At 42.1% G+C, this 20,553-nt stretch overlaps 1 protein-coding gene across 3 annotated transcripts in view; it reads left to right on the top strand.

The window, feature by feature from the left end:
- abcb7 (ATP-binding cassette, sub-family B (MDR/TAP), member 7) overlaps positions 1-20,553 on the top strand; it is a 52,713-nt gene that overhangs the window by 14,539 nt on the left and 17,621 nt on the right. For all 3 annotated transcript variants that reach the window (XR_013548143.1, XM_078412123.1, XM_078412122.1), the window contains exons 5-11: positions 1,214-1,482; positions 4,765-4,853; positions 4,948-5,035; positions 8,691-8,865; positions 12,632-12,789; positions 13,041-13,204; positions 15,508-15,637. Coding sequence is in view for 2 of the 3 variants with exons in the window: in XM_078412123.1 (XP_078268249.1) it covers positions 1,214-1,482; positions 4,765-4,853; positions 4,948-5,035; positions 8,691-8,865; positions 12,632-12,789; positions 13,041-13,204; positions 15,508-15,637 (1,073 nt within the window). In the remaining variant the exon portion in view is untranslated. The remainder of the gene's footprint in view (positions 1-1,213; positions 1,483-4,764; positions 4,854-4,947; positions 5,036-8,690; positions 8,866-12,631; positions 12,790-13,040; positions 13,205-15,507; positions 15,638-20,553) is intronic.

The following is a 20,553-nucleotide window of genomic DNA, read 5'->3' as shown; positions in this document are numbered from 1 at the left end:
ACGTGTCCAACCCCTTAATAATCTTATACGTTTCGATAAGATCTCCTCTCCCCCTTCTCAATTCCAGTGTATACAAGCCTAGTCGCTCCAGTCTTTCAACATATGACAGTCCCGCCATTCCGGGAATTAACCTAGTAAACCTATGCTGCACGCCCTCAATAGCAAGAATAACCTTCCTCAAATTTGGAGACCAAAACTGCACACAGTACTCCAGGTGTGGTCTCACTAGGGCCCTGTACAACTGCAGAAGGACCTCTTTGCTCCTATACTCAACTCCTCTTGTTATGAAGGCCAACATTCCATTGGCTTTCTTCACTGCCTGCTGTAGCTGCATGCTTCCTTTCAGTGACTGATGCACTAGGACACCCAGATCTCGTTGTACGCCCGCTTTTCCTAACTTGACACCATTCAGATAATACCCTGCCTTCCTATTCTTACCACCAAAGTGGATAACCTCACACTTATCCACATTAAACTGCATCTGCCATGCATCCGCCCACTCACACAACCTGTCCAAGTCACCCTGCAACCTCATAGCATCTTCCTCACAGCTCACACTACCACCCAGCTTTGTATCATCTGCAAATTTGCTAATGGTACTTTTAATCCCTTCATCCAAGTCATTAATGTATATTGTAAATAGCTGCGGTCCCAGCACCGAGCCTTGCGGTACCCCACTAGTTACTGCCTCCCACTCTGCTTTCTGTCTGTCAACCAATTTTCTATCCAACTTTCTTACTGAGTTAAATGTTTCAGATACCAGTTGTCATCCACAACATTATATAAATTGTTGTTTTTCATGAGATTTGTGCTGAGCAGGAACAAGTTCTGCCAATAATTGGATGGATCTAAGCAGAGTTATCCTGTCCAGACAGCATCTTCACATGCGCTTTTAGCAGAGTTGCTGGAAAGTGATAATTAACAGAGGTTAATGCAATGCTGAGGCCATTTAACAGCGTGTCACAGCCCAAATGAGATCACTCTAATCACAGATTGAAGAGATTTAGGATTTTTTCATGTCTCGGGTGTCAGAATTTGCCAATATAGTTAAGTTATATTCGTTCAAATAGGAAGTGCAATTTGTGTACTGTATACATAGTTAACATATTGTCTGGACAGTCTTGATTTTATAATTCTACATTTCTTGAAGCAACTTTAAAATGCTGAAGTACATTTTAAAAAGGTAATTTGAAACTTCGGAATTTCTTTGCAGATGGAGTTTCTAGGGTTTGTGCAACAGGCTTCAACGAGCTGAGGAATGCTGTCTTTGGCAAAGTAGCTCAAAGTTCCATCAGGCGAATTGCTAAAAATGTTTTCCTCCATCTGCACAACTTGGATTTGGATTTTCACCTCAGCAGACAGACAGGTGCACTCTCAAAAGCTATAGACCGGGGAACTAGAGGAATCAGTTTTGTGCTCAGTGCATTGGTATTTAACCTGGGCCCCACCTCATTTGAAGTGCTGCTTGTCAGCAGCATTTTGGTAAGTAATGTGTATTTAAATTGTTTTGGTATCCTGCTGAAATGCCATAGACCACGTTATCATTATGGGTAATATGGAAGTTTTATTTATAGTCTCTATACCCTCAGTTATGTGTTTCTAATATGCAAGAGTGCAAGGCTGGAAACCGTCCCTTGATTCCTATTACACAGTAATAATCTTAGTTTAGTTTAGAGATACAGTGCTGAAACAAGCTCTTCGGGCCATCAAGTCTGCACCGACCCAGCAATCCCAGCACATTAACACTATCTTACACTGGGGACAATTTTTAAAAAACATTTACAGCAAGCCAATTAACCTACAAACCTGTATGTCTTTGGAGTGTGGGAGAAAACAGAAGTTCTCAGAGAAAACCCAAGCAGGTCATGGGGACAATGTACAAACTCCGTGCAGATAAACATCCGTAGCCAGGAGCGAACCTGGATCTCCGGCGCTGTAAGCCCTGTGAAGCAGTAACTATAGCTGCGCCGCCATGCCGCCTGTTAGGAAACCCAGTTGAAGAGCTGGATCAGAAAAGGTTCAAAAGTGATGAAGCAAATGGGAAAATAGCGATGTGCAGGGAGGGACTGCAGATGCTGGTTTAAACCAAAGAGAGACACAAAAAGCTGGAGTAACTCAGCCCATCAGGCAGCATCTCTGGTGAAAAGGAACAGGTGACATTTTGGGTCGAGACCCTTCTTCAGATTCTTAAATAGTGATATTCAGATTGGTGTAAGACATATACTAGTATGCAGATAATATTTAATGATGCACAATGAATTTTGGTATCTATAATCTATAGTTTTCTTTACATTAATCCCTTTAATTGTTAATGTTTTAAAAAAATATAAATATCTCTATTTCCAACAGATGCACTGTTGTGGAAGTGCGGTCTGGGATATAAGGCCTCACCTTGGCCTTGGTGCTAGAATGCTGATTGTTTAGCCCTTCACATTTAGGGAGAGAGATGTGACAATAATCCAGTCTAATAGCCAAATAGTGATTTAAGAAACTTGACTATGATCATACTGTGTATGGTGCCAAATTTTAAATATTGAAGTATTTTATTAAATGTTAAGGCATTTCCATCACCATTTAGGAATTACTGTCTCAGTGATGCAGATTGCTGTTTGCTTCATAATTAAGCTATCATGTGACAACAACATTCTTGAGTCCAGAAAAAGCAGTTCACTGGATAAGATGTAGTCAATAGACCATACAATAGACAATAGGTGCAGGAGGAGGCCATTCGGCCCTTCGAGCCAGCACCGCCATTCAATGTGATCATGGCTGATCATTCTTAATCAGTACCCAGTCCCTGCCTTCTCCCCATACCCCTGACTCCGCTATCCTTAAGAGCTCTATCCAGCTCTCTCTTGAATGCATTCAGAGAGGCCTCCACTGCCTTCTGAGGCAGAGAATTCCACAGATTCACAACTCTGACTGAAAAAGTTTTTCCTCATCTCAGTTCTAAATGGCCTACCCCTTATTCTTAAACTGTGGCCCCTTGTTCTGGACTCCCCCAACATTGGGAACATGTTTCCTGCCTCTAACGTGTCCAACCCCTTAATAATCTTATACGTCTCGATAAGATCTCCTCTCATCCTTCTAAATTCCAGTGTATACAAGCCTAGTTGCTCCAGTCTTTCAACATATGATAGTCCCGCCATTCCGGGAATTAACCTAGTAAACCTACGCTGCACGCCCTCAATAGCAAGAATATCCTTCCTCAAATTTGGAGACCAAAACTGCGCACAGTACTCCAGGTGCGGTCTCACTAGGGCCCTGTACAACTGCCCTTGTCTCAGAATATCCAACACTTCACGATGTTGGCCAATTCGTGATGTACAGTGCCCTCCATAATGTTTGGGACCAAGACCCATCATTTATTTATTTGCCTCTGTACTCCACAATTTGAGATTTGTGATAGAAAAAAATCATATGTGGTTAAACTGCACAATATCAGATTTTAATAAAGGCCATTTTTATATATTTTGGTTTCCCAATGTAGAAATTACAGCAGTGTTTATACATAGTCCCCCCCATTTCAGGGCGCCATAATGTTTGGGACACAACAATGTAATGTAAATGAAAGTAGTCATGTTTAGCATTTTGTTGCATATCCTTTGCATGCAATGACTGCTTGAAGTCTGCGATTCATGGACATCACCAGTTGCTGGGTGTCTTTTCTGGTGATGCTCTGCAGGCCTGTATTGCAGCCATCTTTAGCCAATGCTTGTTTTGGGGGCTAGTCCTCTTCAGTTTTCTCTTCAGCATATAAAAGGCATCCTCAATTGGGTTCAGATCGGGTGATTGACTGGCCACTCAAGAATTTACCATTTTTTAGCTTTGAAAAACTCCTTTGTTGCTTTAGCAGTATGTTTGGGATCATTGTCTTGCTGTAGAATGAACATTTACAAACGCCTGAGCCATGTGTCATAAACATTATGGTACCCTGAAATGGGGGGGACTATGTATAAACACAGCTGGAATTTCTACATGGTGAAACCAAAATGTATAAAAATACCCTTTAATAAAATCTGACGATGTACACTTTAACCACGTGATTTTTTTTTCTATTACAAATCTCAAATTGCGGAGTACAGAGGCAAATAAATAAATGATAGGTCTTTGTCCCAAACATTATGGAGGGCACTGTATAATTAAATTTCGAACCGTCAGGGCGATCAAGCTCCTGCATCGGGGGGAAATCTCAGCTCCCCCGCGCCGGGTGATCTCACCCCAGGTCAGGGCTTGTTGAACTTTGTGCGGCTTCGGAGCTTCCCTGACATCGGTTTCTACCCGAGACTGCGAGCTCCCCGATGTTAAAGTCTGCAGGCCGCGGTTGGAGTGTCGATCCCAGGCAAGGGATGGCACGCTCTGATGGTAAGTCCACGTGGGGCTCAAAGTCAGTCCCGAGCAAGGCCTTCAGCTCCATGCTAGGCCGCAGAACGACCGGAGATACGATCAGGAAAACAATTGCATCTCCGGCAAGGTAAGAGATTGAAAAAAAGGTTTCTCCCGCCTACCCCCACCATAAAACAAACCAGAGAACATTAACGCATACTTTTAAAACACACTGAAAATAACAAAAAAAGACAAAAAGGACAGACAGACAGACTGTCGGCAAGGCTGCCATCGAAACGCCACCCGGTGGTACATATGATTAGATAGATTTTGAAATTAAGAATTCATTATCATGTCAATCAATCTGACTTGTCATATTTTGCAAATGATATTTTGACTAATATCGTTAGTTTTCAATGTTGCGTTTTTCTTTTGCAGTACTTTAAATGCGGCTTGCCGTATGCATTAGTAACACTGGGAACGTTAGGTGCATATGCAGTTTTTACCATTGCCATTACACAGTGGAGGTGATGTAGAAATAATATTTGAACTTTATTTTTTCATACATGCTCATGTATTTTCTGTGGTGACTTTACAACTTCAGTATATATTTTTTTGTAGAACTATCTTCCGGATCAAAATGAATGAAGCTGATAATGATGCAGGCAATGCTGCAATAGACTCTCTCCTGAATTATGAAACTGTAAAGGTACAATGTTCTGAATTATATTTGATTAGATTCTTACTTTTTAAGCAACCCTTTCCCTCACTAAGATTATACACTTATAATTCTTCCTTCCCACAAAATAACTTCTGGTACTGTAGAATTGTGAAAAATAAGACTACTTCCATTTGCATGCTACATCTTGTGCATTTTAAGTTTCCTTTCGGTTTTCTGTAACTTGAGCTAATTTACTTTATTTCTATCAAAGTAGATAACATTTTGAATACTTTGCCACATTTATTGTGAATATAATCCAATTGTGGTAAATCTGTTGGGTATAATTATTCTGAATTGGTGACTTGTTTGAATAGCTAGACATGGCAATGTGAAAAGTGTTCGTTTTCTTTGTTAAACTGATGAGTGGAAATATTACAGTCCTGCATGCTACCATTGTTCAAATATTAATGTCAGAGACATGGTTTAGAATTCTGATCACTATTTGTGTACAATGAGCTTCAGCTGCTACAAAAAGCATAGATTTTCTCTGCTTTAGATAGGACGTTTGCTAGAAAGGTGGCTAAACCAGCATTACCATGCATTTATATGTATCTAAGTGCTCATGTACAGTGATACTAGTACTGAACTGTGTACAAAATTTCACTGTACCTCGGTACATGTGACAAAGTACCATACCATACCTCACACCTCCTTTCTAGCCACTTGCAGTTAAGTTGATGAGGCCGGAAACAAAGCTGTTTTCCTACAATTTCATAGAAACATAGAAAATAGGTGCAGGAGGAGGCCATTCAGCCCTTCGAGCCAGCACCGCCATTCATTGTGATCATGGCTCATCCCCAATTAATAATCCGTGCCTGTCTTCTCCCCATATCCCTTGATTCCACTAGCCCCTAGAGCTCTATCTAACTCTCTCTTAAATCCATCCAGTGATTTGGCCTCCACTGCCCTCTGTGGCAGAGAATTCCACAAATTCACAACTCTCTGGGCGTAAAAGTCACTCTCTCCTCAGTTTTAAATGGCCTCCCCTTTATTCTAAGACGGTGGGCCCTGGTTCTGGGCTCCCCCAACATTGGGAACATTTTTCCTGCATCTAGCTTGTCCAGTCCTTTTATAATTTTATATGTTTCCATAAGATCCCCTCTCATCCTTCTAAACTCCAGTGAATATAAGCCTAGTCTTTTAAATCTTTCCTCATATGTCAGTCCCGCCATCCCAGGGATCAATCTCGTGAACCTACGCTGCACTGCCTCAATTACAAGGATGTCCTTCCTCATATTAGGAGACCAAAACTGTACACAATACTCCCGATGTGGTCTTACCAGGGCCCTATACCACTGCAGAAGAACCTCTTTACTTCTATACAGAAATCCTCTTGTTATGAAGAACAACATTCCATTAGCTTTCTTCATTGCCTGCTGTACCTGCACGCCAACTTTCAGTGACTGGTGTACAAGGACACCCAGGTCTCAATGCACCTCCCCCTTACCTAACCTAACTCCATTGAGATAATAATCTTCCTCCTTGTTTTTGCCGCCAAAGTGAATAACCTCACATTTATCTATATTATACTGCATCTGCCACGCATATGCCCACTCACTCAACCTGTCCAGGTCACCCTGCAACCTCCTAACATCCTCTTCACGGTTTACACTGCCACCCAGCTTTGTGTTATCCGCAAACATGCTAGTGTTGCTTCTAATTCCCTCTTCCAAATCATTAATATATATGGTAAACAGTTGCGGCCCCAACACCGAGCCTTGCGGCACTCCACTCGCCACTGCCTGCCATTCTGAAAAGGACCCGTTTACTCCTACTCTTTGCTTCCTGTCTGCCAACCAATTTTCTATCCATGTCAACACCCTACCCCCAATACCATGTGCTCTAATTATAGTCACCAATCTCCCATGCGGGACCTAATCAAAGATTTCTGAAAGTCTAGATACACTACGTCCACTGGCTCCCCTTCATCCATTTTACTCCACAAAAAATTCTCAAAAAATTCCAGGAGATTAGTCAAGCATGATTTCCCTTTCATAATTCCAGGCTGACTTGGACTTATCCTTTTACTGCTATCCAAATGCACCGTTATTACCTCTTTAATAATTGACTCCAGCATCTTTCCCACCGAAGTGGTCGGCACGGTGGCGCAGCGGTAGAGTTGCTGCCTTAGCGAATGCAGCGCCGAAGACTCGGGTTCGATCCTGACTATGGGAGCCGTCTACGGAGTTTGTACGTTCTCCCCGTGACCTGCGTGGGTTTTCACCGAGATCTTCGGTTTCCTCCCACACTCCAAAGACGTACAGGTTTGTAGGTTAATTGACTGGGTAAATGTAAAAATTGTCCCTAGTGTTTGTAGGATAGTGTTAATGTGCGGGGATCGCTGGGCGGCGCGGACTCGGTGGGCCGAAGGGCCTGTTTCCGTGCTGTATCTATAAAAAAAAAGTCAGGCTAACTAGTCTAATTCCCCGTTTTCTCTCTCGCTCCTTTCTTGAAAAGTGGGATAACATTAGCTATCCTCCAATCCACAGGAACTGATCCTGAATCTATTGAACATTGGAAAATGATCACCAATACGTCCACTATTTCTAGAGCCACCTCCCTGAGGACCCAGTGGTTGCAGACCATCAGGCCCAGGGGATTTATCATCCTTCAGTCCCATTAGTCTACCCAATTCTATTTCTCGCCTAATGAAAATTTCTTTCAGTTCCTCTACCCCCCTAGATCCTCTGTCCTCCAGTACATCTGGGAGATTGTTTGTGTCTTCCTTAGTGAAGACAAATCCAAAGCACCTGTTCAACTCTTCTGCCATTTCCTTGTTACCCATAATAATTTCACCTGTGTCTGCCTTCAAGGGACCCACATTTAACTTTCTACTCTTTTTCTCTTAACATATCTTAAGAATCTTTTACCGTCCTTCTTTATATTCTTGGCCAGCTTCCCCTCGTACTTCATCTTTTCAGCCCGTTTTGTTACCTTCTGTTGTCGTATGAAAGTTTCCCAATCCTCTGGCTTCCGGCTACTCTTTGCTGTGTATTACATCTTTTCTTTTGGTTTTATTCCATCCCTAATTTGTCAGCCACGGTTGCCTCCTACTCCCCTTAGAATCTTTCTTCCTTTTTGGAATGAAATGATTTCAGCTTGTTAATGTTGGGGTACACTAAGTGATGGATCCACCAATATGTGACTGGTTAAGTTGCTAACAGGCATGGTGTTCCATGGGGGAGTCCCAAGTTGTCGATATTGACTTTAGGAATTGGCATGAAATGTAGACTTCAAACTGAAGAGTAAATAAATCACTTTTGATTTTCTGTACAACAACAAAAAAGGGTATTTTCTGCAATATTCGTATCCATTTCCTTAGATACTTTATAAAGTGGACAGTTTGCAGATGCGAACAAACACGCCTGATTTCCATGGGTAGTCCCAGGCACAGAGCCATTGCTCTGTTGATGGGAGGGTCCAGGGCATGAGTATTAATGATGCTAATATAAGAAAGTGTTTTTGGAAAAAATGGGAATCATTTAATTGTGAAAATAGGTTCAGATGAATATCCTTTGCAGGTGTACTTCATGTACTTGCTTTGTAGAGTGTAACTTATTTGCTCTGCATTTATGGTAACAGACTGATATTCAAATGGGTTATTGATTGACAAAAAATACTAAAGATTAAATTCCAATTACAGTATTTCAATAATGAGAAGTATGAAGCAGAAAGATATGATGGATACTTGAAGTCGTATGAAGAATCATCTCTGAAGACTACCTCAAGTCTTGCTGTACTGAACTTTGGTCAGAATCTTATCTTTAGCTTTGGTCTGACTGGGATCATGATACTTGCCAGTCAAGGAATCATGGCAGGTACAGTAGTTAAATTCATGTTTTATGCTTGAGAACTTACACTTTCCTTTTGAGTTTTATTTTGAGAAGTACTCCCACATTCATATAATCTGTTTAGTCTGCTGGAAAACTTGTGTTTGCCATGGAGAGCTAGCTGCGGAGGATGCATGTGGTGCAGTGTGTAAGAATACAGGATAGACACAAAAGCTGGAGTAACTCAGTGGGACAGGCAGCATCTCTGGAGAGAAGGAAAAATTATATTAAAAAATACTTTATTCAAGTAATAAATATTTATAAAACATCTTCTTTTTAACAACCCCATCCGACATTTCCGGAGGTTACACATTCAATACAGGTATTCATTTCCAAATTTACATTGTACTTTACACAGTATCCATTATTTGGAGGGGCGTCTCCACCACACTTTGCCCCCCATGTCCAGCAGCAGAAGGTCCCTAGACTGTGGTCCTCCCCCACAGAGCCTTGGTGTTGGCTGCACCAAGCTTCAGTGCGTCCCTCAGCACGTACTCCTGCAGTCTGCAGCGGGCCAGTCGGCAACATTCCTTGACGGACAGCTCGCTATGCTGGGAGGTCAACAAGGATCGGGCAGACCAAAGAGCGTCTTTCACCGAGTTGATGACCTTCCAGCAGCACTTGAATGGGTAATGTTTCGGGTCGAGGCCCTGGTTAGGGATAAGAGAAACGAGATATAGACAGTGATGTGGAGAGATAAAGAACAATGAATGAATGAAAAATATACCAAAAAGTAACAATGATAAAGGAAACAGGCCATTGTAAGCTGTTTGTAAGGTGAAAATGAGAAGCAAGTGCAACTTGGGTAGGGGAGGGATAGAGAGAGAGAGAAGGAATGCCGGAGCTACCTGAAGTGAGAGAAATCAATATTCACACCACTGGGCTGTAAGCTGCCCAAGCAAAATTATGTTCTTCCAATTTGCGTTTAGCCTCACTCTGACAATGGAGGAGACGGAGGACAGAAAGGTCTATGTAGGAATGGGAAGGAGAATTAGTGTGCAGCAACTACTGGGAGATCAGGTTGGTTCAGGCAGGCTGTGAAGGTGATCCGTGAAACGATCCAGGGCTGTGTTTGGTCTCGCCGATGTACAAGAGTTCACATCTTGAACAATGGATACAGTAGATGAGGTTGGAGGAGGTGCAAGTGAACCTCTGCCTGACCTGAAAGGACTGTCGGGATCCCTGGACAGAGTCGAGGGAGGAGGAATAGCACAGGTGCTGCATCTTCTGCGGTTGCAGGGGAAGGTACCTGGGGAGGGGGTGGTTTGGGTGGGAAGGGATGAATTAACCAGGGAGTTGCAGAGGGAATGGTCTCTGCGGAAGGCAGAAAGGGGTGGAGATGGGAAAATGTGGCTAGTGGTGGGATCCCGTTGGAGGTGGTGGAAATTTCAGAGGATTATGTGTTGTATGCGACGGCTAATGGGGTGGAAGGTAAGGACCAGGGGGACTCTGTCTCTATTGCAATTGGGAGAGTGGGTACATGGAGAGCTGAGGGTACTGAGCAGACACGAGTGAGGGCCTAATCTATGATGGGAGTGGGGAACCTCCGTTCCCTAAAGAATGAGGACATCTCAGATGTTCTAGTACGGGACACTTCATCTTGGGCGCAGATGCGGCGTAGACGGAGGAATTGGGAGTAGGGGATAGAGTTTTTACAGGAAGTAGGGTGTGGGAGAATGGTAGTCAAGATAATTGTGGGAGTCAGTGGGTTTGTAACAGATGTCAGTCAATAATCTATTTCCTGTGATGGATACTGTGAGATAAGAAAGGGGAGGGGGGTGTCGGAGATGATCCAAGTAAATTTGAGTGCAGGATAAAAATTGGTGGTAAAGTTGATGAAGTCCATGAGTTCTGCATGGGTGCAGGAGCACAGTCACCAATGTAACGGAGATATAGTTCAGGGATAGGGCCAGTGTATGCCTGGAACAGGGATTGTTCAAAGTACCATACAAAGAGCCAGGCATAGATGGGGCCCATGTGGGTGCCCATATCTATGACTTGGAGGAAGTGGGAGGAGTCAAAGAAGTTGTTGAGGATGAGGACCACCTGGATGGTTCTGCGGTCGAGGAAGAAACGGAGGGCTTTAAGGCCATCCTGGTGGGGGAAGGAGGTGTAGAGTGACTGAACGTCCATAGTAAAGATGAGGGAGTGGAGGCTCGGAAAGTGTAAGAACACAGGTGTGTTATAAAGTTGGATCAGGATGCTGTTTTTCATTGTTCTTAAGGAATAGATTGGTGAATATGCCGTTAAATCGCTTTTCTCTGGTCAATGTTGCAGGCATCAGCAAATGATTTTGTGATTGGACACCTTGGTTCTCACTCCTTAACATCTGTCTATTTGCTTTATCAGTTCTGAAAATAAAGATTATTTATATTTAATAAATAATATTTAAAGGTTTTTAAAAAAGATGTGCTGTCTACTGTCTAGACTTATCTACTGTTAATGCAGAAAAAAATACCTGATACTTCTCCAACTGTATTGACTAATAAACCAGCAATAGTCTGAAAATTTAGGAAACCATTCTCCCTCAAAAGGTTGGCAGTGCTGAAATTCCTGATGTAAGCATGTTTCTTTACACATGCACAACATGGTGATTGCATTTCAATAAGTGTTTTCAAAGTTTATGTCAAACATTTTGTTGAGGCTTGGTCATTATCATTCGCCTTGCACTCTTTCAGATGACCATTGGTATATTGTTACAATCGAAACTGGGGTGCAATAAGCAAATTCAATGCATGATGTAGTTAAGTCATGTGATCCAGATAGTGCGAACGGTTGCAGAATGAGAAGCCTGGAGATGCCATTTTTAATAGATGGCACTTTTTCAAAGAGAACTGCAGCACAAGTGATGTCTCCATTCTTTATCTTGAAGATAGACTTCAAGGCGACACAAAAGGTGGCTGCAGTATACTGAAGACTACCCACAAGTGCTAAATATGCTTTAATTAGCTACCAAAAACTCAAATGATCAAAAAACGATTACTTCATTGTTGTTGCCAATGAAAACGAGTGTGTAACCACACTGCAAACTTAAAAATTTATAACTGATTGAATCTGTTTGTTAACTTGTCACGTACAGTTGGAACGGCAACACTGTATGCATCGCAATAGATATGGCTGCAATAAACATGCCTGATCTAGCGCCACTAACGGACTGGGAAGTAGCTGATATAATGAACGCCTTTGCCAGATTTAGACAAAAATGTGGACTAATGTTCAACAGTGTTAGAGAATGCTAGTAAGAGTGAGAAAGCTAGGTACCTGCTTCTCTGGACAGGAGAGAAGAGACTAGAGTTGTACAACATCTGGACATTTCAGCAAAAAGAGGACAGAGAGAAGAAAAAAGTTATTTTAGATAAGTTTGAAAGACACCTTGAACTAAAGACCAACCATCACATACATCGCTACACTTTTCAAGGGCTCATACAAACTAGTGATGAATCTGTGCATGACTATCTCATAAAGCTGAAGAGCATTTCATTGAAATGTAAGTTCAGAGAAAGGCAAGAGATGCTTGACCAATTCATATGGGGAACATTCCACAACGAGGTCCAGAAGTCTCTCATTTGCCATTCGTGCTTTAATTGCCATATTTCTAATGACTAATATTCTATGTTACAGTGTAAACTGACATTGTTAAAAAAGTTAAGGAAACTCATCACTATTTTATCCCAAAATATTAGCAATTTTTCTCAAACTTAATTGAATTTAATGGAAATGAAAGTTTCTTGTAACGTTCCATTCATTTTTACAGGTACACTAACAGTGGGAGATCTGGTGATGGTAAATGGCCTGCTTTTCCAATTGTCTCTTCCTTTAAATTTTCTGGGCACCGTATATAGAGAGACACGACAGGCACTAATAGACATGAACACATTGTTCACTTTGCTGGGCCTTGATACAAAGATTAAGGTAAGATGCTAACGTGTTAGCATTGTCAGTGATGCTCTTTAGTTCTGAATTTATAGTCTGAAATTCTATATAACAGCTTGTAAAAATTAAATTGTAATTTTTTTTAATACATAAACTGAAAATTTGAAAAGTACCAGGCAGGTAATTTTCAGTTGCAATATCTGAAGAGACACCATGTGCTCATTTTTGCAAATTGAATGTGGCCCCCAGTGCTGTAATGCAACTTCATGGTTCTTTTTATGCTTTTATAGGAGGTACAAATGGCTCCAGTACTTCAGGTTACTCCTGAAAACTCTACCATCACTTTTGATGATGTGTACTTTGAATATCTGGATGGTCAAAAAGTCCTTGATGGAGTATCATTTGAAGTTCCTGCAAGGAAAAAGGTGGCAATTGTAGGAGGTAGTGGTTCAGGGTAAGTTGTCTTTTATTGTTCTCCCTTTAGGTTTGTTTTTGAAATATTTTCCCATTTTCTTTTAATTTTTTTCCTGTATTTTGTATTTTTCATTTTTTCTTATTCTGGTCATCATACTAATTAAATTGCCAATTAATAATAAATGACCACCACTCTGGCCCAGTGCCTTGTTGAAACATTGGAATCGTTTGGATCTGTATAGCTGAGAACCTATGCAAGAGATTAGCGATTTTGCAGAAATGCGGTTCAATTCCTGTCACTCCTCATCTTATTTAATTACACTCCTATGTTGCTTGCCAATTAGTTTGACTAATGACTTCTACTATCTGAACATTCATAGATACATAGAAAATAGGTGCAGGAGTAGGCTATTCGGCCCTTCGAGCCAGCACCACCATTCAATGCGATCATGGCTGATTATTCACAATCAGTACCCCGTTCCTGCCTTTTCCCCATATCCCTTGATTCCGCTAGCCCGAAGAACTCTATCTAACTCTTTTGAATGCATCCAGTGAATCGGCCTCTACTGCCTTCGGAGGCAGGGAATTCCACAAATTCACAACTCTGGGTGAAAATGTTTTTCCCTCCTCCCCTCCCCTTCCCTTCCTCCCCTCCCCTTCCTCCCCTCCCCCTCCTCCCCTCCCCCTCCTCCCCTCCCCCTCCTCCCCTCCCCCTCCTCCCCTCCCCCTCCTCCCCTCCCCCTCCTCCCCTCCCCCTCCTCCCCTCCCCCTCCTCCCCCCCCCTCCCCCTCCTCCCCCCCCTCCTCCCCTCCCCATGATGTCCAGATACAGTTTAATCCCATCAGTAACTTAATTGGGTCATTTTTTCATAAATGTTTATGGTATAATTCAGATCCTTATTAAAATAAAGTGCAATCTTATTGTGTTCAATTTTACAGAGGCAGCAGTATGATGTTTGTAAAGCAGAGATTGTTGGGGGGAAAAACACATGGAGAATACTTCTGATTCTCTTAATAGGCAAAGAATAGTTATGCCAAAGCTACATAAAGTATTGGAGGCAGCTGTTTGAAGTGGGCCAGATCAGTACTATTCTGCTCTCCACCTTCTCTTTGTGCCCAGCTAGCTTCCCATAAAGCATCTGCAATGTTCACCGTCGCCCCTCCTTGTGATGTGCCATTTTACATTTTTGCAACACTTTCCTAGCGAAGTTTACCTGAATATTTTGTTGGGTTTCTGAAAATTTAATTTGTATTTGTGACCGTTCTTTTGGGGCTTCATCAAAAGTGGAAACACATCTGCATGTATTTGTTGGGGGAAATTTTAGCTTTCTCTTTTCTGGAGGAAAGAAGTTCCAGTCTGGCTTTAATTCTGGATTCATCCTTGTGAACCTATTTGCAATTTTTCTGTATTCTTTATAATAATGGGAACAGTAACTCAAGTGTGATCGTACCATTTTTTTTAATACAAGCATAACAGAATATCTTTGAAATGAACTCGAGGGCTCCATTTTTTTTACCATTCATGAACTTGTTCCTACTTTGAGTTTTACCTGTTAAGACCCACTTTTGCTTCTACAAACTTAAGATTTCCATCCGATCAATATGTGAATTCCTGAATCTTTCCACCAGGATGCACTGTTGTGCACTTTTCTACATTTGTTTTGTCAATTACATGTCCAATCGGTTGGACTTTTGGTTTCACAAGATAAACTATATCCTTAAATTAATTGAAATCTGCAGTTTTTAAATTATATTTCTAATTCAAAGTACCAGATCTCTCATTTACAAGTGGTGAATTAGGTTTTTCCAGCTTCAATTGTGATGGAACACTACTTTCTAGCTTTCTCTGTAGTCTGAGTAACTGCTCATATTTTGTAAATGTTTTCATTGTTTTATATCAAGTGTGCCATTAATCCTGTTACTTCACCCTCAACTCTGCACAAGTCTCATGTAGTACCTCACCTAATGTCATGTAAAGATGTAAACATTTTACATTGCTTTATTCAGTTTCCTTTATTTCAAAACTCTGATCAAGTGTGGATCCTGTTGAAATAGAGCTGAATGTTTGGTTTCATGATTTTTTTTAAAAGTTCAGCCTCGCTTAATATTTTTATTGTTTCTCATAGCACCAACTGTAAACTATCTGCCCTATAATTTTCTATACTTCACCATTCTTCTTATTAGAAATGGAGAACTGATATTAGTTTTCTCAGACCTTTAACACAGTCCCCGTTTCAATTAATTACTTGCATCTGGTGATCCCTCTGCTAAATTTTAATAGTTGTGGATTTACCTCATTCTGAATTGATGTTAAATAACAGTTCCATTTTTTCCAATGGTTTAGGAAAAGCACAATAGTGAGATTGCTGTTCCGCTTCTACGAACCTCAGAAAGGAAACATCTATGTAGGTGGCCAGAACATTAACGACGTCAGCCTAGAAAGCTTGCGGAAAGTCATTGGCGTTGTACCACAGGTAAAGATCATCACGTGCCAAAATAACCTTTTAAATTTTGTCTTGATTGCAGTACATATGGTTAAAACTTTAAGCAGTTGCCCGATCTGGACTCAAAGAGAAGGAACAAACATCTGAATATAGATTTGATATCCATTGGCTTTGGGGGGAAATGCAAACTGACGTATGGTGATTACTTGCAGCATAGTTGTCAGACTGTAACCCAGTGAATAGCTTAAAATTCATTGCCTTAAGGAAAATTATCAGCCAAATTGTTAAGCGCAATAGTGGTCTGAATTATTCTTGCTTTGGGCAATTTTCTGAAATTGGAAGCCCAACTTGAAGCTGACTGCAATGACAGATGGTAGACAGTTGTTTATCTGATTTAGAATAACTTAGCTGCATAAATGCATTAGCTATGATGAGATGTTTGTATGGTATTTGTCTTGCATGCTAATCTTAAGATTCAAAAATGTTCATCCTTTGTATGTAGCAAATCTTTGAGGAGTAGATTTGCACCATATTTTTAATTTGAAACATGTTGGCTGGGCCACAGGATGAATAGCTTAAATGTTGTAGGCTTTCTTCAGACCTTTCTGTTCGAGGGCTTTGCTTTGAATATTTCAAAAGGCCATGGCGTGCTCACTGGCTCTAGTTGTTTCCACTGATATGGCTGCTTTTGAAGCAATTTCAGACATTATTGTATTCTATGTTAAAATTGCTGTGACATAGATGTTGCAGGGAATGGGACTGCTTATCAGGGTTGCATGTAATGGATCCCAATCCATTGTTTTCTGCCACGTTAGAAAATTTCTACCCTATTGTTTACATAGAAACATAGAAAATAGGTGCAGGAGTAGGCTTTTTGGCCTTCGAACCAGCACCTCCTTTCAATATGATCATGGTTGATCATCCAAAATCAGTGCCCCGTTCCTGCTTTCTCCCCATATCCCTTGATTCCGTTTGCCCTAAGAGCTATATCTAACTCTCTTGAAAACATTCAGTGAATTGGCCTCCACTGCCATCTGTGGCAGAGAATTCCACAGATTCACAACTCTGGGTGAAAAGGTTTCTTCTCATCTCAGTCCCAAATGGCCTACCCCTTACTCTTAAACTGTGACCCCTGATCCTGGACTTGCCCAACATCGGGAACATTTTTTCTGCGTCTAGCCCGTCTAATCCCTTAAGAATTCTATATGTTTTTTATAAGAGGGGGCGTGGCTGCGTTCTGCAGCTGCGGCTCACCGGCAGTCTCTCTTTTTTTTTGTTTTTGTCTTTGTTATCGTTTAAATGTTTCTTTTGATTTATTTTTAACTCTGTATATGTGGGGGGTGGGGGAAACCTTTTTTTCTAATCTCCTCCTCAACGGACCTTTACCGTGTTGTGTCTCCGTTCGCGCTACGGCCTAACACTGTGGAGTCGGCGGCCTCCAGCTGGGATCGACCTTGAAGACTCCAGTCGCAGGGCCTGGACTTACCATCTTGGAGGCTTCGGCCGTGGGCCCTGCAGACTGCAACATCGGGAGTTCGCAGGTCCCTGGCTGGCGACCGGCTTTCGGGAGCTCCAGCCGTAGCAACTTCGACCGCCCCGAGGCGTGAGGTTTGATTGACCCGCTCGCAGGCCCTTCATCGCCCTGCGTGGCCTGGCCGCGGCACCTTCCCTCGCCCGGTGGGGGCTCAGGACTTTCATCGGCCTGCTCGGCTCGGCCCTGGGACTTTCCATCGCCCGGTGGGAGCTTCAAAAGTCGGGAGCCTCGATCGCCTTGTGGCACCACGGGAGAAGAATGAGGAGGAGACAAGACTTTTCTTTGCCTTCCATCACAGTGAGGGTGTGCCTGGAGCAATCACTGTGATGGCTGTTTGTGTTAAAAATTGTAATTGTGTGTCTTGTGTTCTTTGTTGTCTACTGCCGGACCCTGACGTGAGAGGACGCTGGCGCTATTTGTTCGTCGCTTCTCCGTCAGGACAGTTCGTTTGTTTGTTTTTATGTCTTGACTGTTTTTGTAAAGCGTCTTTGAGCATCTGGAAAAGCGCTATAAAAAATAAATGTTTATTATTGTTATTATTATAAGATCCCCCCTCATCCTCCTAAATGCCAGTGAATATATAAGCCCAGTCGATCCCATTCTTTCATCATCTGTCAGTCCCGTCATACCGGGAATTAACCTTACCCTACACTTAATCTTACGCTGCACTCCCTCAATAGCAATAGCAAGAATGTCCCTCAATAGCAAGAATGTCCCTCAATAGCAAGAATATCCTTCCTCAAATTAGGAGACTAAAACTGCACACGATACTCTGGATTTGGTCTCACCAGGGTCCTGTACAACTGCAGTAAGACCTCCTTGCTAAAATACTTAAATTCTCTCGCTATGAAGACCAGCATGCCATTTGCTTTCTTCACTGCCTGCTGTACTTGCATGCTTACTTTCAGTGAGTGATGTACAAGCACACCCAGGTCTCGTTGCACCTCCCCTTTTCCTAATCTGACACCATTCAGATAATAATCTGCCGCCTTGTTCTTGCCACCAAAATGGATAACCTCACATTTATCCACATTATACTACATCTGCCCACTCACCCAACCTATCTGAGTCACCCTTTAGCCTCATAGTATCTTCCTCGCAGCTCAAACTGCCACTCAGCTTTGTGTAATCCGCAAACTTAGGGATGTTATATTTAATTCCTTTTTCTAAATTGTTAATATCTATATACTAAAACTCTTGTTTGTTTGTTCCTGAACAACAGCCAAAATGGTACATGATAGCTTGACAATTTTAGGCCCACCTTACTCACCGTTGTCATTATATATATATATTTTTTCATATTTCAGATACAGCGCGGAAACAGGCCCTTCGGCCCACCAAGTCCGCACCGCCCAGTGATCCCCGCACACTAACACTATCCTACACACACTAGGGACAATTTTTACATTTACCCAGTCAATTAACCTATATACCTGTACGTCTTTGGAGTGTGGGAGGAAACCGAAGATCTCGGAGAAAACCCACACAGGTCACGGGGAGAACGTACAAACTCCTTACAGTACAGCACCCGTAGTCAGGATCGAACCTGAGTCTCCGGCGCTGCATTCGCTGTAAAGCAGCAACTCTACCGCTGCGCTACCGTGCCGCCCAGTGCTAATGGAAGAAGTTTCATTGAAATCGGTGTTATATTTTTAAAGTTATTTCCATTTTAAAGTTAAAATCTATCTCCCAGGGAGGGAGGGGGGTAGAGAGAGGGGCGGGAGGAGGGAGGATAAGGGGGATGGAGTGGGGGGGGAGTGGAAGAGTTGGAGGGGAAGGGGGAAGGAGAGGGTGCTGCACCAATGCAGGAGAGGTTTGGGCCCAACGGGTCACTAAGTCTAGTATATTGTAAATTATTGGGGTCCCAGCATTGAGCCTTGCGGTACCCCACTAGTCACTGCCTGCCATTCTGAAAGGGACCTGTTAATCCCTGCTCTTTGTTTCCTGTCTGCCAACCAATTGTCCATGTTAGTACCCTATCCCCAATACCATGTGTTCCAATTTTGCCCACTAATCTCCTTATCAACTGGCTCTCCCTTGTCCATTTTCCAAGTTACATAAAAAAATTCCAGAAGATTAGTCAAGCCTGATTTCCTCTTCGTAAATCCATGCTGACTCGGACCGATCCTGTTACTGCTATCCAAATGTGCCGCTATTTCATCTTTTAGAATTATTCCAGCATCTTCCCCACCACCGATGTCAGGCTATTTGGTCTACAATTCCCTGTTTCTTCTCTCTCTCCGTTCTTAAAAAGTACAGTTACCCTCCAGTCCACAGGAACTTATCCAGAGTCTATAGAACATTGGAAAGTGATCACCAATGCATCCACGATTGAGTACTTTGGGATGCAGACCATCAGGCTCTGGGGATTTATCTGCCTTCAGTCCCAATAGTTTGCCTAACACCATTTCCGGACTAATGTGGATTCCCTTCAGTATCTACTGCCACAATTGTATTTTGGATTTTCCGAAGAATTGTTAAAATTTGTGGAACAATGCCTTCTCAAGGGCAAAAAATAAAAGAGACCATAATTGATTATTATTACAGTGAGCTTTCGTTGAAGCCATTCATGTCCCCCACCATCTCTCTTGCAGATTATTTGAACTTGGTTGTGCAAGCTTTTGACAGCAAAATATATATGTATTGAAGATAGAGTGGATATAAAATATAAATCCAAATTATTTCAGGACTCTGCTTTATAAACATAGATTAAAATATAATATTTTTGTATATCATGCAAATGTTAAAGCCCAGCCAGCCATTAGATGTGAATTTTCTATGTAAGCTGTCCTGATGAAAGGTATCGACCTAACTAACATGTTAGCTTTGTTTTTTCTCTCTCTGCTGAGTACTGTTTCCTATTTTTATTTCAAAATATATTATCTTTAATTCAGATGGTATCAAAGGGCACTTCATTGAAACAATCAAGTGCATTCTTTGACCTTTTGTAATGAAATTAATTGCAGTACTGCCATGTAATGCACGTATGCAGAAGAAACATTTCAGATTTGCCAATATAATTCTAAATGCTAGCTCTGAAAAAAAAAACACCTTTTGGATGCAGCTTCCATGTATTTAGTTTGCACTATGGATATAAATGATGACATTTTAGTAGATACTAGACCAAGTGGACCCGTTGGGCCCAAACCTCTCCTGCATTGGTGCAGCCTCTCCCCCCCACTGCATTCCCCTCCTCTTCCCCTCCCTACACTCCATCCCCCTCCTCTTCCCCTCCCTCCACTCCATCCCCCTCCCTCCACTCCATCCCCCTCAAACCCCTTATTCCCCCTCCCTCCCCCTGCCCTCCCCATCCTCCTCCCTAGGTGATAGATTTAAACTTCAAAATGTGGATAACTTAAAAAAATAACACCAATTTCAATGAAACCTTCCATGAGCACCAAAGGGACGATGG

This window comes from Rhinoraja longicauda, chromosome 15 (genome assembly GCF_053455715.1).
Source record: "Rhinoraja longicauda isolate Sanriku21f chromosome 15, sRhiLon1.1, whole genome shotgun sequence".
Classification (NCBI taxonomy): domain Eukaryota; kingdom Metazoa; phylum Chordata; class Chondrichthyes; order Rajiformes; family Arhynchobatidae; genus Rhinoraja; species Rhinoraja longicauda.
The sequence above is the reverse complement of the archived record's forward strand: the minus strand, read 5'-3'. Positions and strand labels throughout refer to the sequence as shown.